At 41.6% G+C, this 16,832-nt stretch overlaps 1 protein-coding gene across 1 annotated transcript in view; it reads left to right on the top strand.

The window, feature by feature from the left end:
• The window catches only part of LOC122810711 (bromodomain-containing protein 4-like), a 1,011,045-nt gene that overhangs the window by 653,318 nt on the left and 340,895 nt on the right, over positions 1-16,832 (top strand). Inside the window, exon 7 of the mRNA XM_044082276.1 lies at positions 127-329. Coding sequence (XP_043938211.1) covers positions 127-329 — 203 coding nt within the window. The remainder of the gene's footprint in view (positions 1-126; positions 330-16,832) is intronic.

Raw genomic sequence — 16,832 nt, 5'->3', positions numbered from 1 at the left:
CTTACAAAATTTAGTTTATTGAAAAAATAAAATCAGTTCTTATTTTAATATTGTATTAGTAAGCCTTTTGATTTGATGGTGAAAGTTGTATTGAAACAGTTTTCATTATTCTTTGACTGCTTTCAGGACTTGAAAATCAAAAACATGGGCTCCTGGGCAAGTCTTGTTCAGAAACACACTGCAACTCCATCCTCTACTGTAAAGTCGTCGAGTGACAGTTTTGAGCAGTTTAAACGTGCAGCTCGAGAAAAAGAAGAACGAGAAAAGGCCTTAAAAGCGCAAGCAGAGCTGGCAGAAAAGGAACGAGTTAGAAGGGAGCAAGAAAGAAGGTAGGAAGTGGTTGTAATACACCAATTGTGATTAAATTGAATTGCGCATGTTGCGTTACAGAAATGTCAGTTTTTGGGGGGGGGGTTGTTTTTAAAAGAAAAAGGTGGAAAACTGTATGTTACGTGGTGATAGAGTTTGCATTTTGCTTGCAGGTGCTCGAGAACCACTTGGGTCTATCATCATCATGTTGCATGAACATTCATTTAAGAGTTGAACAGCGTGTTTAAGATCTTTTGCAGTCCCTCAAGCTTGCACACATTCTAGGTTAATGGCTAACATGAGTGTTTTCATTTTCTGTCAGTAGTTTCTGGGTTGGTTGGTGAGTTATTCTGTAAACTTTGTATTATTTTATTAGGCAGTGATTGTCAAGCTTACCTCTGTTCTTTATTAACGAGTGCTGAAAGCAGGTACTAAAGAGAGGTTTCTGACTGGTGGGGGATTGTATGTGTTCTGTTTTTTAGCCTAGTACACACTGACTGTCCTAACTCAAATTCAGTCATTCAGCTGAGAGGTGCTGTTAGAGAGCATTGGGATTCTTGATTTTACCCATGAACTACAAAAATGATTTCATAGGAAAGAGGCTGTTCACTTCATATCCTTTTGTGTAAATGCATGACCATCACTACAGAGCACCTTTTTATAGTGTTTTGGGTGATGAGTAAAGAGTTATGTGGGTTTAATTTTTAGAAGTTCTCTTTGTAGTAAGTCTTGAGGCGAGAATATTCAGTCCAATTCTCCCTCCCTCCATTTCTGACAACTTGAGTACATTGGTCTTTGGCCGATAACTCGTGTACACTGTTGCTTAGAATTAGTAGTTTAACAGATTAGCACCATGATTAGTTCCTCTTGCTAGTCATCTTATATTTCTGCAAATTACTTGTGCAAGCTGTAGTAGATTGTGTGCTTTCCACCCCTCGAACTCTAGCCCCCAAACTTCCTTGCCTGACTTAATCAGATCTACTGCTCTGTGTGTATGTAGCATGAGAATTGCTTAATTAAAAAAAAGAAAGAGGATAATCTCCAGTTTTTACTTCAGGTAAAGTATTTGGTATCCCTGCAGTCCCGTCATTGCTGACTAAAGTTGGTGATGTTGGTCTCATCATTAGATTCAAATGACTTCTTTATTTTTTTTGTATACTTCTTTAAAAATATAGGTAGTTGTCAGAAAAATGTAGTGCAGAATATTAGGTCAAATAACGAGACAAACCACGACAGACAGAAAAGGTGAGATTCGGGGATATATGTAGCTCATTAAGACTGAAGGAGAAATAGTCTGGTATTCATGGTATGCAAATTACTGCATAATCAATAGAGTAGCTAGAGCGGGTTGAGAGGGACAACTGCCTTGGATGCAAAGTGTTTGGAATGATATAAATTGTAACAGCAGTTTGCTACATTTGTAGCAAGCAATTTGCTACAATTTAAAAATATATTTTTTTTAACTAAAACATGAGCGCTGAAGTGCTATGTGCAGACAGGCATAAAGTGTAAGAACTGTTTGCTGCAGTTATAAAAAGAATGTTTTTTTTTCCCCTCTCTCTCTTTTAAATAAATTAGAGTTGGGGGGCAGGGTGTAGAAACTTGACCTGAATGGCTGGGACGTTGGATGGGCCATGCATCTGGCCACCTGGTTGATGTGCCAGAAGAAGGAACTTCTATTTATTTTTTTTTTTTTTTGCTACGGGGTGGTAGTGCACATCTAACTGTAGTAAGCTGATCACTTATGGCTTATTACAGTGAATTGCTTATTTATTTATTTTTCACTTGGAGAGCTGAGGGAGTGGGGCACTGGTTCACAGTACTGGTCCTGGGCATTAGTTTAACCAGCTGTGCTTCTGTGCATAATACCATGCAAGTTGGACTCGCTACATATGTAAATGGCAAAATCAAACATGGCAGAACAATTCAGAGACATAAATCCAGTGTTATGAGATGTGGCACTCGTCTGTTGTAGTTGTACAGTATTATGGCTTCATGCTAAATAGCTAGCCGTAGCTGAACAGCACTTGTGTTAATTGCCGTTCTTGGAGCCACTGCCTGTGATGACATGCATCATCACCCTGACCATCACAGGCAGATTGCCAGTGGCTAACATGCCATCACATCCATAACCAGGATATTGTTGACCATTGTCATATGGATGAAGGTTTCATATGGTACTTCAGCATGTGTCTACATGCACACGTACACACCGCACACATACACACCCCTCAATCAAATCAAGGGGGATTTGTGAATTTCTTATCCCTGTGGACATAAAGGTTTGTGTTGCATTAGTCATCCTTGCTTTGGGAGCCTTGCAGCATCCAACAGGGTGTGACACTGGAATTTCACAAGCATCAGCCTTGATTCTGCACTAGTTCCTTGGTGTGATTCTGCAGCATGTATAAGAGAACTTAATAGGTTCCACAAACAGCAGAGGAAAGAGCAAATGCTGTGTGGACATTTTTCACCTTGGACCATTTTCCTGAGGGACATTGATTTTACCGTCATTGTTATAAAGACCCCACATGCTCCAAATCATGTCTGGTACACCAGTCAGAAAGACTTAAACTCAATCAGCTGTCAAGCAATGGTGTGAAATGTTCAGGGTATTACATACAGTATGTCTGTGCCACCCAATCAGTTCTCATGATTCTGTAGTCTGACAGATGGTTGACATCTGCTTGTGTTTCATGCAAGGTGATTTCATACAGGTTCATCTGTATAGTGTGTGCACACATTTCCAGGTTACATAAATTAGGATATGTGGTTCCCATTTAAGCAGGTAACAGGACACTTAAAATGGTGCCTGCTATTGTGTGTTGCAGATGATGTTGAGTATGTCTTAGAGCCGTGAATGATGACCCCATCCAAAAAAAAAACACTTTGAGAAGGCATACAACATTGTGTATTCACAGACACAAATCATTGCCAAACTGTGTTCGAACTTCTAAAGGATAGTTTCCATTGCTTGGATATATCTGCTGGTCCACTGCAGTATATAACTGAGGTCTACAGTCAGTTGTGTGACATGTTACACAATAGGGTAGGGTATGCAATTTGATTAATCTTGAGAACGTAAGAATTCAGCCCAAGTGACCTGTTGTGTTACAGTGGCTGAAGTGTCTGGTGTAGAATATTCAGAGGACCAAGCTGCAGCTACCCCCATGCAAGACAGAGGCAGGTGCATTACGCTACATCACTTTTAAAAAGGCACTGTCTGGTTCACAACTATGGGACATGTTAACTGCAGCACACAAATACCCAAGTTATGAGTTACAGTACATTGACTGACCAAGTTGTTCATTAACCTTTACCTTGCCCACACAGACCAGGCAGTAGACAAGGCAGTCATCACTTACACAGGTGGACTGTAACCTTATGGCTAAGGTTTTTGGGAGGTGGATCCGGTAGCCACTCATGTGTGTATCTTGTTTGAGGGGTCATGGATTACAGCCTGTAGTGACAGGGAGGGCAGAACTGCTGTGTAATGAACACTAGATTTGTGTACTGCATGCCTTTGCCATTTCAGGGTTTGATGCTTTCTGCAGCAGGAATGGCATGAGCTCTGGAAATCGGTGTGCCTAAGCATTCAGACATTCATCCATTTCAGAAAGTTTGTTGGATAGTTTATCCACTTCTGCCTTTAATCCTGAATCTTGAACACTGGCTCATAAAAATAATTGACCATTATTACAAGGTGCCGTATTCAGTTAAGTTCTTATACAAGAACCCTACTTGTGATCCATCTGTTCCTACTCTATCCACTGAGAAGCCTTCTTAGCTCCTGTCTTCAGATGCTTTGCTTACAGGTGAAGACAGCAGAGCATTTTGGTACTTATGGCAGAAGTGTATTCTTCTTCCACTTTTTCTTTTAGAGCTATAAATTTCTAAACCCATATGGTGTAAGTACCTTCTGCTTTTCTGGGTAACCTGGGTAAGGTGCTTTCTGATTTAGGGGAGTCAGAAACTGTCGTTTGCACACACTCTCCTTAACTCTGCTTCCCAAATGGTTTAGCATTCTGTTAAGTATATTTATGATGCTGCAAGTGCTTATTCTAGGGCTGCGGCCAATGGTTCGGTTATTTGTAGATTTTCCTGGCTTAGACTTCAGCCTTTACTTCTGAGGTTGGCAAAGCTAAGCTGCTTGACTCTCCTTTGGATAGGTATCTTTTTATTTCTGCAGCTGCAAAATTTTTCAAGACCTTTCAGGAGAATGGTAAGGTCATGCAGGGACTTGAACGCTTCTTTCACCTATTCCTAAATTTCATAGAAACTGTCCTGAGGCTGGTCCTCTTCATTTTAAGGATCTAAATCCTTCTCAGAAGGTTGAGACCTCCTAGAAGGTGGTTTTATGAAGAGTCTCAGCAGAGATCCAGGAGTTCTAAACCTTCCATTCCAGCTAAGTCACCTGCTTTATGGCTCTCTGTGCCCTCTTCCCAATCCATCCCACTTTGGCCTTTTTAAGCTTCTTTTGTCTCAAAAGCTTTCCCTCTCAGCCAGTTTGGCAGTTGATAACTTCAGACAAATAGCCTCTGCCCATCATTAAAGGGTGATACAAAATGTATTGGAATGCTTTCCTTGTCCATCAGGATTTCCTCAGCCCCCCCCCCCCGTCAGATTTATTTTATTCTTCTACCTCTTCAAGACCTTGTCTGTCAGAGGATGGTAGAATTGGTACATCCTCCCTTACAGAAGGCAGATTTTTACTCTGGTGTTTTTGGTTCCCATAAAGGAGAGCACTTGGAGACCTGTTATCTTCAACACATTTCTCAAGGTCCCAAGTTACTAGATGTTGACTATTCAATCCTTAATTCCAGTAATTCTTCCACAGATTTTCTTTGGGACTTTGGATTCTAAGGACAACTTATCTTCATATTCCTGTTCGTCCATATCACAGGAAGTTCTTACATTTTTGTGTGTTCATTTCATGTTTATTTTCCTGCTTTACATTTAGGTCTTTCTACAGCCTTGGGGGTATTCACAAAGTGTCTAGCTCTTGCCAGTTGTCTTCTGCAGTCTTCGAACTATTCAGATATTTGTCTAGTTGATCTCATTTTGGCTCGTACCCAAGAGCGCCTTCTAACTTATTTACAGTTTGGATCTTTTGGGCAGTGTGGAGTTTACTCTGAAGTCTTTTTAAATCCCACCTTAGGATCAGATTTTTTTTTCTGGGATGCAGAATCAACACATTGTCGGTGACAGCTTTTCTTCAGATGACAAAGTTCTTTTCCTGATAGATTACTTCCAGAACTTTCTTCCCTTGGATATTACCTCCTCAAGAAGGATTCCCAGAGCTCTGGGCTACATGCCAACAGTTATTTCTATAGTTCCTGACACCAAACTCCATATGAGAAAGATTCAATGGTATCTGAAGTCTGTCTGGACTCAGCATTACCATCCGTTAACATTATAAGTTCCTGTCTTGTCCTTCAGCAAGGAACTTTATGGTGGATCAACTAGATTTCATTCAATCCAAGAGTACCCGTTCGTGTTCTTTCCCCTTGCCAAGATTTGTTCACAGATGCCTCAGATCTGTTGTGGGGTGCTTCTTTCAGAGGCATCTGGGTCCAAGGGGTACAGTATCAGAAGGAAAGAACAGACCACATCAGTGTAAAGGAGATGAAAGCACACATTTTAGCTTTCCAATCTCTATAGCCTTTGGACTGCAGGTCTTCTGTTCAAGACAACACCGGTGTTGCATGGTATATCATGGGGGGGGGGGGGGGCAACGTGTACATCTCCTTGGCAGGTTAGCTTTGAAAGCTTGGAAAACAGCAGTTCATTGCAAATCTTTCTCCAGGTTACTCTTCCGCTAACAGCCAAGCCTTGTCTTTTTCCTCTCCATACTGCCAGTGTACTGAATAAATGGTTGCAATGAAAATCGCTCATCATTCAGCTCTGTTATCTCTCACCTTACAGCATCTTTTTTTCTCTGCAAAGTATGTTTGCTTAGTTTTTTTAAGTCTTAAAATATACTTATTTAAGGCTTTATCTACTTTCTAGCGAGTTGGCACACTGGGAAGCAGCTTGACAGCAAGGACCTCCCCCCATTCTTAAAAGAATCTGATAGTTTTCAACAAACTTATGTCTGTTAAATTCTGGACCAATCAGCCTGCTACTACAGAATAAAACCTCTTTTTTTTCTTACTGTTAACAGTACATAGCCTTTTTCTGTTAGACTTTTTACCAATTGTTTCTGGGCTGTGCTTGCATCTGGGCTTGGCTCAACCTGCTCCGTTCGCCCTCACTTCGCTCTGCCTCAATCCGTTCCCCTACCCTACCCCCATTCCCACCCACCCCCACTTTCCTTACACTTAACATAAACCACACCTTCCTAACTCATTATCCTATAACTTGCAGCTACCTTATCCAACACACTCGCAAGCAATTTTTTTTTCATTTTCTCCTCTCCCACCTCACTAACCATTATTTTCATCCCTCATATAACACTGTCACCCCATCACTATCAGTACATTTTTTTCTCTCTACTAAACTGCAGACACCAACCCACCCATATTTTCTCCTATTTCCATACTATTTCACCATGCCAGTTATCACCAGTCTCTTGAGCAACTGTCCCCTATTCATTACCATCTACCTAGCCTCCCACTGCAATTCCATCATCACATCAAACATAACACACTACCCCTCTCCTATACTCCCCACTATTACATACCATACAAAACCAAGTATCCATTTTCACATCTGTTCTAACCTCCACACTAACTCTTAACATATTGCTTTTCCACAATAAATATGTCCATACCCCAAACCCTCTTTCCTATCCAGATTTCTTTCATCAATGTAATATCCAAGTTCAAACTCTCTCTCCTTCTACACGCACTAACAGAAATCAAACTCCCGGCTGACATACATCCTAACCCAGGACCCACACAGCTACTCCCACCCCACCCAATAACACCCACCACAACTGCTAATACTGCCCTCCATCTTCTTCCTCTAAAAAATTCCAAATCAGACTTGCTCATAACTAATTTTAACCTCAGAAGTATTGCAAAAAAATAGAGAATTTCATGCAGCCCTAACTACCTACAGTCCTGATATAGTAATTATTACAGAGACATGGCTAAAACCCCACATTAAAGATGAGGAAATACTTACTAGTGGTTATAACGTTATTAGACAAGATAGGCTGAACAAGCGAGGTGGAGGCATTGCCATCATGTATAAAAATGTTCTCAAAATTGAAAAATGTATCTGTACTCCCCCAGATCTATCAGAAGCAGAAATTCTAACTACCCAATCTGAAGTAAATCCACATAAAACCATCATAATTATTGCCTCCTACTTACCACCGGGAAGTAATCTACCTGTCATTGAAAGTCTTCTATCTTGGGCATCCTCTACTTTCAACCAAGAAATTATAGTGCTAGGTGATTTCAACTTGAACTGGCTATCCTGCTCATTTAACAACCCCTCCAATTTTATCAATTTATTCAGTTTCACCCAAACTATAAATTTCCCACTAGAATCGATAAACACACCTAGAAATAATATATTCTAATCTGGATACTAACCAATAAGCCCAACTTCGCCCACCAGGCTGGGTGCCTCTCCAGTTCTCTCATTGATCACTCCCCTACCCTTCTTCTAAGGAAATGCATTCACTCCCCCTGTAATGTCGTTTTCAAACACATATGCAACAAAATAATTTTTCCCCCTACCATCTTAAATTCCCTACTTCAAAACTGCAACTGGTCACCTCTAAGATCACTGCAGCTAGACCAAGCTGTACAGTATTTTAATGATACCTTCCTCGACAACCTTAATAACCTCACTCCAACAAGAAAAATTTGATCCAAAGCCAAAAACCTACCTTGAATAACCAAAGATGCTAAATCTTTTATTAAACAGAGGTAGAGTCTGGACTGCTTATCAAACCTCCAACACCTCAGAAAACTACACCTCTTACAAACAACTAAGAAACATAACTAAGAAGCAAATATCTGGCAAAAAATATTTTCTAGCTTGTCAGCAAAAACACATAACCCACAAAAATTTTGGCAAAACCTTAACTACCTCCTCAACCCTGGCAAAACCTGTAACCCTTCACCATCTACAGCAAATAGCACTGAATGTATAGCATCCCAATTTAGCTCTCATTTCATCACAACTGTCACCTCACTTTTAAACAGCAAATCTAACCAACCCCTTACAGTATCTACCTCTACTAACTCTAAATCCAACTACTTCTCTTTTAAACCCATACAAACCTCTTATATCAAACCACTCCTATCAAAACTAAAACCTACTTGTCTTGCAGCTGACCAACTCCCTAATGACTTCTTAAAAGCTGCTGCAAGCTCCATCGCCTATCCCGTATCTATCCTAATCAATCGTTTCATCACAAAACAATATGTCCCCATACTATGAAAAATATCCCATATCATCCCCCTCCACAAGGGAGGCCCATCTAAAGATCTCTGTAATTATCGGCCATTGCCATTCTCTCACTCCTAGCCAAAATCTTAGCGAAATGTATCCATAAGCAGCTCCTAGACCTCCTAACTACAAATAACCTCTTATCTAGTTCACAGCACAGCTTCTGTCCAAAACACAGTACCTCCACAGCCCTCATAAGTTTCACTAACTCTACCAGTCTCCTCAAAAACAATGGACAACTAGTCTCTACTATATGTCCAAAGCTTTTGATACGGTATCCCACCAACTACTACTCAGCAATCTAGCCTACTTCAACCTCAACTCTACAGCTCTCAACTGGTTCTTTAGCTACCTTACTAATAGACAACAGGCAACAAAATGGGATAATATTATCTACACACTCCTCCCAGTCTCTTTTTGGGTTCGTCAGGGTTCTATTATTGGCCCTCTCCTTTTTATTACATTCAAATGTAGTCTAAACATCATCACTAAATCTGCTTCTATTATTCAATATGCTGATGATGCTACTCTTATTTGCTCTGCTTCCACACCCAAGAACTCCCAAGATAAACTGCAAAAGCCGTTTCTAGATATTGAAAATTACCTAAATGAACTTCAACTCATCCTAAACCCAAACAAAACAAAATGAATGATCTTCTCTAGCAGGAAATCCAAAGCAAAACCACCACCTCTCTCCATCTACTCCACTAATGGCACTATAATAGAACCAGTTAACCAAACAAAACTACTTGGTGTCACAATAGACAACAACCTAACATTCAGTAGACACATACCACTCACAATAGAGTTCACAACAAACTTGGTGCTCTGTATAGGACCAAACCTTACCTTACTCAAAATACCAGACTAACCACAGCCAGATCCCACCTTCTATCTATTCTTTTCTACTGTTCTCAACTTTTCACTAACCTGCACAAGTCTGATTTATATCTACTTAATTCCTGCTGTAGCAAAATTTGCTGCTAATATACCCAACAGGGACCCATCATTGCCTTGTTCTTCAAAAACTACACTGGCTTGAATTTCCCAATCTGTTTTTGCTTAATCAGCTCACCACTGCCCACTCTATTATCCACAAACCTGAACACTGCCCTGCACACTCCAGCCTAGTACAACTAAATACCAACCCCAGGACCCTCCGATCAACTTATACTGAAGGTTACAAAGTCCCGTAATTACTTCGGTGACACACACTTCTCTTTCAAAGTTGCCAAACAGTGGAACCTATTACCCCAGAATATCTTAAACACAGATTATCATAGTTTCAAAAAACTCCTAAAGGAATATTTTACTCAACAATGGCTATGCTGTTGTAATATTCCTGGCTAGTTTCTCATGCCTTCAATCAAATGTTTTCTATTCTGCGATGATCTTGTCTTACGTCTACCAAACGAAAATACCGTAATGGGTTTTAGTTATATATCTAATGAGTTTCATATTACTGTCTGTAGTAAGGCTTAAGAAATATAATGTTTTCTGTTTTACATTCACCTTTTTGTAAATTGTGATTGTTGGCAACTGTCAAACTTTTTTGTATATTGTTTGTAAATCTTTTAAAAATATTTGTAATCTTTTTGTACTATTAATAAATTATGTACATACCCTCAGGGAGAAACACAATAGCAAACCTTTTGAGCAGATTCAGAGCAGACCCTTATGAAAGGAAGCTATACAGAGAGGTCTGGATATTGTTGATCAATGGAGTACTCCACAGTTAAATCCTTTTGCCTCTATATACAATGTATTTTTCAGATTACCATGCCCTCAGACATGTAGAGTGGGTGCCATGATCTTTCCCTAGTAAAGGAGATTCCTTTATGCTTCCTGTCCACTTCATTTGATTCCAGAAGTCATTCTAATGATCAAGACAGACAAATCAATAATCTTGTTTGTGACTCACTTTTGATCCAGACAGCTTTCATTCCCACCTTCTCTTTCACCTGGCACTGACTGTCATCACAGATTATCTCACAAGATGGACTCATTTATACAGAACAGCTTTTCACTCCAGTTTATAAACTTTGAATCCGTCAATTTGGGTGATCGAATTTTAATTCCTTTTAGGCACAAGTTTTCTGTGGATATACTTAAGGCTTTACTGAAGGCTAGAGAACCAAGTACAAGGAAATCTTATGTTTTGAAATGGAGGAGACTTTGTCTTTGGTAGTGAGTACAATCAGGGCAGTTATATGGGTATTCCTAATAAGCTAATTTATTTGAGTGTGTTGCTTTATGTTGGGCCGGCATTCTCTTCTGTGAAAGCACATCTGTCAACCATCTCTGCTTGCCTACTCTCATCTCAATTTGAGGTCACACAGTTTTTAAAAGGCATCTTGCATGTTAGACCACAGTGAAAAGCTACTACTCCTCCTCCTCCTTGTGATTTGATCTATGTTCCAGAAAAGCTTACCTTATCCCCTTTTTAGCCTGCTGGTGCTTAGGTTTTGTACTTGGGAAAATTGTGCTGTTGGTAACTGACTTCTACTAAATGGATTTTAGAGTTGCAAGCTTTGATGGCTATTCCTCCTTTTTCATTTTATCATAAGGATAAGGCTAATGTCTATGCTATTTTCTTTTATGTCTAAGGTTGTTAATGAGCTCTCCTTGAGTCTGCCCAGTAACTTGGCTATTTTTTCCTTCCCGTCAGAGTAAAGGGGAGAGGATCCTACCTGCCTTGGATGTGGATAAGCAGTTCAGATTTTATTTGGACTAAAAGTCCATTAGGAAGTCTGAGCAGCTTTTTTGTCTGGAAAGGTTCCAGTACCATGGTGATCCTAGCCAACCTGTAGCCGAGTTTGGCTAGGATCACCATGAAAATGGAACCCTTCCTTAAGAACCTAAATGATCTTGAAAATTATTTTTTGGTGAGAAGAATACAAAAGGAAATATGTTAAGAAGCATTCTGGAACCTATAATTGAACTAAAAGTACAAATTCACCAGCACTTAACAGTCCTTACAAGAGGGTATTAAAGAAATCTATGAGCAACAAATCTGAAGACAGTTGTATCTTGACTTTTACTATTGACTGTCACAGCATTGTTATTATTAGAAAGAATTGGACCATAATTACTGAAAGCTCATGTTTAATGCACATCCTTGGAGAAGCTCCTTCCTTTATGTGTAGGAAAGTCAGAAACATCAGGAGTTGGGTTGAAAGTAGGCCCAGACCACTGGATATGTGAACAGTAAGTGTGGAGCTGTGTCTTTTGTCAGCACGTACAGGAGGGAGACATGTTTTTCTGCCCTTCTTTAAAGAAACTGATTAAAAACAACACAGGAGATGATTGTAACCCAGTGCCAGGTGGTTTACAAGCTGTAATGACTGTGAAGCCTTTTATGTAGGGAAAACGCTTAACAGACTTAAAAGAAGGATTTTTGGCCATTTTTTCCGAAATTTAGAGCCAAGTGCAAGAATAATGCACTGGCTTGGCACCTGCAGCTTCACAAAAGGCACACTAGATTTAAATTTCAAATTATTGATTGTATGGACCTTTTGGAACTGGAGGGAGACGTACCTAATCTTTTAGAAAAACTTGAACTACTGTCTCAGCTGAAATTTAACTATTTTAGAACACCGGGGCTTAATTATTGCTCCATAGAAAGCATACTAGAACTCAGAAAACTGCCCCACTGTTTAAAAGACTATTAAAAATCTCCAAAAAGCAAGCCAAATGGCTCAAAAACTTGTAAACAATAATAAAAATAAAAAAGCGAGCCACCAAGTCAGTATTTGAGTGAAACACAAGTTTATTTAACTTTAAATACTGTTAAAGTAAAACCAACTAAGCCCTTTTGCCAAGAAACATGAATTGGATTCATCAGTCATTCAATTATGATGTAACTTCCTTTATATACTCTTAATTACTTAAGCAATTATTCATGATTTTGCTTGCATCAGTGAAATTACCTTGACTAAACTTAGGCATACTTCCCCTGAATATGTAATATGCAAAATAGCATGCTGTAAACCGCAATATTCAGTGCATTCAAGATAAAAATATTAGTGTTGATACTAATAATGAACATAAAAGTATAAAAACCCTTAAGTCTTTTGCTGAAAGTGAAGAGAGAAGTTAAGCTTAAAAGAAATACTACATTTAAGCCTATTTTAAAAGCAGGTCTAAACACTAATAGAACGAACATGGCCAAGCTAGACACCAATGTTCTGGTATTACAGTACAATACAGAAACATCAAACTTGGTATCAAGTGTTAATATATGGGAAACTCATTTTGACAATGAAATGAAGGAAAGGTTGAGCATAAACCTAAGGTTGTGCACAGTAGAGGGCGTAATATCAAGAATATTCTTGAAAGCTTCAACTGAAAAGGCAAGCACAGGTCTTTGATGTACAAATGTGGTGCTTGCAAGACCTGTAAAAATATAAATGATGGTATGAATGTCTTTATAAGAAGTTTTGAACGTACTCTAGGATGCCCGGGTAGGTGCAACTGCAGTACCACTATGGTGGTTTATTTAGCTGCAGGCTTATCATGCCCTGGTTTCTATGTAGGCAAGACCAAAAGAAAGCTGCAGGATCACATTACTGAGCACCTTAGAGACATTAAAAATTAAAAAAAATGAACAGCGCTTTATATGTTCACACTCTAGAATGTCCCAACTATAAGAGATTTTTATTCTTTGTCATTGACAGAGTACAGAGTGATTCTAGGGGTGGGGATGATGAATTAGAAGCCAGAGAAACTAAATGGCAACTGAGATTAAATGCTTGTTGCAAGCCAGGTTTAAATAACTATTGTTCAATAGCTCCCTTTTTGAAGCAAAGGGCAGCAGAGGTTTAATTTCAAGTGTACTGTGAAAACACTTATCTGACTGCAACTAATAGACCAATTATGTTCTGCACTTTTAAGTCTATTGGTTTAACAATGTTTTATACTTTTATGTTCATTATTAGTATTAATACTAATAGTTTTATCTTGAATGTATTGACTGTATTGACTGTTGTGGTTTACAGCATGTTATTTTGCATATTACATATTCAGGGGAAGTATGCCTGTCAATCTCGCCTTCATTCTTGCTGGATGGGTTCGGAGCCGAACCTCGGCTCCAACTCGGCCTATTACTAAAGCTCAAGAGCTATTTTTACTGGCTCGAGGCTATCCTGTGTCCCATAATGCTAGGCGTGATATACCCAGATCTCATTTGCCGCTTCAGCTACGAGGTTGCGTCTTTTTGCCGGCTCCAGGTTGTATTAATATTTTTCTTGTTTTTAGTCAGCTTTTTGGGTTAAAATCTTAGCGATAGTGTTTTATAGTTACCACCCTTTAGATCCCTGTTTAGGATTCCCTCTTAGGTAGTTTTTGATACAGTTTTTCCCCTCACCTAATAGTTAGGCCCTTGGCCAAACCTCTTCCATACTTTTTTGTCTGTAGATGTATGTGTGTGCCTAGTTAAATTTTATTAATAAGTGTGGGTTTTTTTTGTTTATTCTGGTCTGTTACAACCTTTTTGTGTGTGTGTGTGTGTGTGTGTTTGGCTGATTGTGACTAGACCTCCCTGAGTTGTCCTTGTCTGCCAGTCATCCTTGTTTCAGGATGTCAAAAGACACCAAGGTCTCGGGCTTCAAGAAGTGTGACTCGTGCTGTCAGAAGATGTCTCTGACAGACGGTCACACTTCTTGTGTATATTGCTTGGGCCCTCTGCACCTGCAGGACTCTTGTTCTGTCTGCCATGCGTTCAGTCCAAGAGTCCTGCAGGAACGCAGAAACAAACTTATTTTAAGAGGCTTGTTAAAGCCTGAAGGTTCCCCGGCTAAGCCTTCGTCGGGTAAACCTTCCAAGCCCGCCAAACCGTCGGCTCCATGTTCTGAGCCGTCGCTGAGTGGTGCTACTACTACCCCCGCATTGGTTCTGGCCGGAACCGATGATTCGAGGCCTCAGTCGTCTCCGACTCTGCTGTCGGAGCCGTCTTTGAGCAAGAAGCGTTCCAGGTCTCCTTCCCTGGAATCTGTCCATTCGGCTCCGAAGTCTCCCTTGTTATCGGAGCGGAGTCACAGGTCCCATTCCTCTCAGTCTTCCGGGCTGTCGGACCATGACCTCGAGAGGGTGGTTAGCAGACTACTTAAGTCGCAGGCACTGGCCCAAATGTTGCATAGCCCTCCTCATCAGGCAGTGACTTTCACTACTCCCTCTTCGATTCCTCCTCCAACTCTTCCTGTGAGTTAGGAGCCGGAGATCGTTTGGGTCGAGACCGTCGGAGCCGATACCACTCCTTTCGGCTCCCTCGTCGGCTCCGATCTCTTCCTTGGTTTCATCCTTGGAGGGATCTGGGTGCCGGGACACTCTCGTCGGCTCCGAGGGGGTGAGTGGCATCGGACCCTTGTCCGACCCCGTTCTCCCTCTTGGAGCTTCAGCGCAGGTGAGTTCAGCCCCATCGGCCTCGGAGCCGTCCCTCTTGGTGCCGGGAGGAGTCCTTGTCTCTTCAGAGTGGGGACCCCCTTCCCTGCCTGATAGGGGCGCCTTTGAGGTCATGAGGAGTGTGCTGGCCCCTGTGCCTGCTCCACGGTCGGCTCCTCCCTCTATGGTGCCTGCTTCAGTCTCTACCCGCTCTCCCGATCCCAAGCATGGAGAACCATTGCTACAGGTAGCCCCATTGGGTGTATCCTCCTCTTCCGAGGCCTCCCCTGATCCTTTAGGGGAGCCCCCTCGAAAGAGAAAATGCAAGAGGAAGCATGTAGACTCCCCTGAGTCAGTCACATCGGACACTGACTTGGATGACTCAGAAGGGTCCCCAAGGTCCCCCTCTGAGGATGTCTCATTTTCTGACATCCTGGAGATTCTTAAGCACAGGGGAAACTGAGGACGAGACTGTGTACCTGGATGTGTTCGGTTCTCACCCTTCCACCTCCTGGGTGTCAACGCCTTTCGACCCGCTCATGGATGTGGTGGCTCGAAAGGCGTGGACGGCTCCGGATACTATGGAACCAACTCCCCCGGAGGCCTACAAAATTTATTACAGCCCCTTCTGACAAGCAGTTTCTAACTAAGGGCATCCCTGTTGATGCCATGGTGGTGGCGGCGACCGCTAAGAAGGAGTTGGCTAAACCCTTCAGTACCTGTCCATCCTCCTATTAAGAAGTCTAGGACTATGGACAGGTATGGCAAGCGAATGTTTTCCTCAGCGACCTTTGCTATGCGGTCGCTGAATTATTTGTGCCATTTCAACCATCTCCAGAGAGACCTTCTCAAGGAACTGGGTGATAACCTTACAGGACCCATCAGCTGCGGGGTCTCAGAAAAAGATCAACTCCCAGCTGGGGACCCTAAACTCTATTGTCAACTCCTCCATGCGGCTCATTTCCTATGCAGCCGATGGAGTGAGTAGGGCTGCAGGCACAGGCGTTGCTCTAAGGAGACACGCCTGGATGCGGCTTTGCAATTTTGCTGACCCCTTCAAGGCATCCTTCACGAACACCTCCTTTGATGGTTCTGCCTTGTTTGGACCTCAAGTGAAGGATACATTGACCAGGTGGGAGCAGGAAGGCAAGACTCTGCTGTAGGAGTCTGTTTTTCTACCCCTTCTAGACCATACCCTAAGGGTCAGAAAGGTGGGAAAATGTGGTTCCGCAAACCTCAGGGAGTACTGCCTGACGCACGTGGTGAGCTTCCCTCCAGAGGCAGAGGAGGGAACAATAATAGATGCTGCCCGAGGGGCAGGGGGGGGTCCGCAGAATCAGGGTAGCAGAGAATCCTTCTCTGACAAACCCTTCCAGCACCCCTGAGGAGCTGCCCAACTGTCCACCTTCAGAGGCAGTCGGGGTGAAGACTATCACTGTACCCAGAAGCCTGGCATTCCCTCATGCAAGACAATTGGGTATGGTCGATCATATCCGAGGGTTACAAAATTCCCTTTATTCATACCCCACAACCGCCAAAAGGGCCCCTTCCAGACATTCCACCCAGTCTGAAGGATCAAGCAGCACTAGAAATTTCAAAGCTGCTAGAAAAAAGAGCCATCCAGCCAGTCCCAGCAGACCAACAAGGATCTGGAGTCTACTCCAAGTTCTTTTTGGTACCAAAAAAGACAGGGGACTGGAGACCTATTTTGGATCTCAGCAGGCTGAACAAGTCTG

Source organism: Protopterus annectens, chromosome 9.part0 (genome assembly GCF_019279795.1).
Source record: "Protopterus annectens isolate FY-2018-M chromosome 9.part0, PAN1.0, whole genome shotgun sequence".
NCBI lineage: Eukaryota > Metazoa > Chordata > Ceratodontiformes > Protopteridae > Protopterus > Protopterus annectens.
This window is presented reverse-complemented; position numbering and strand designations above follow the sequence as displayed.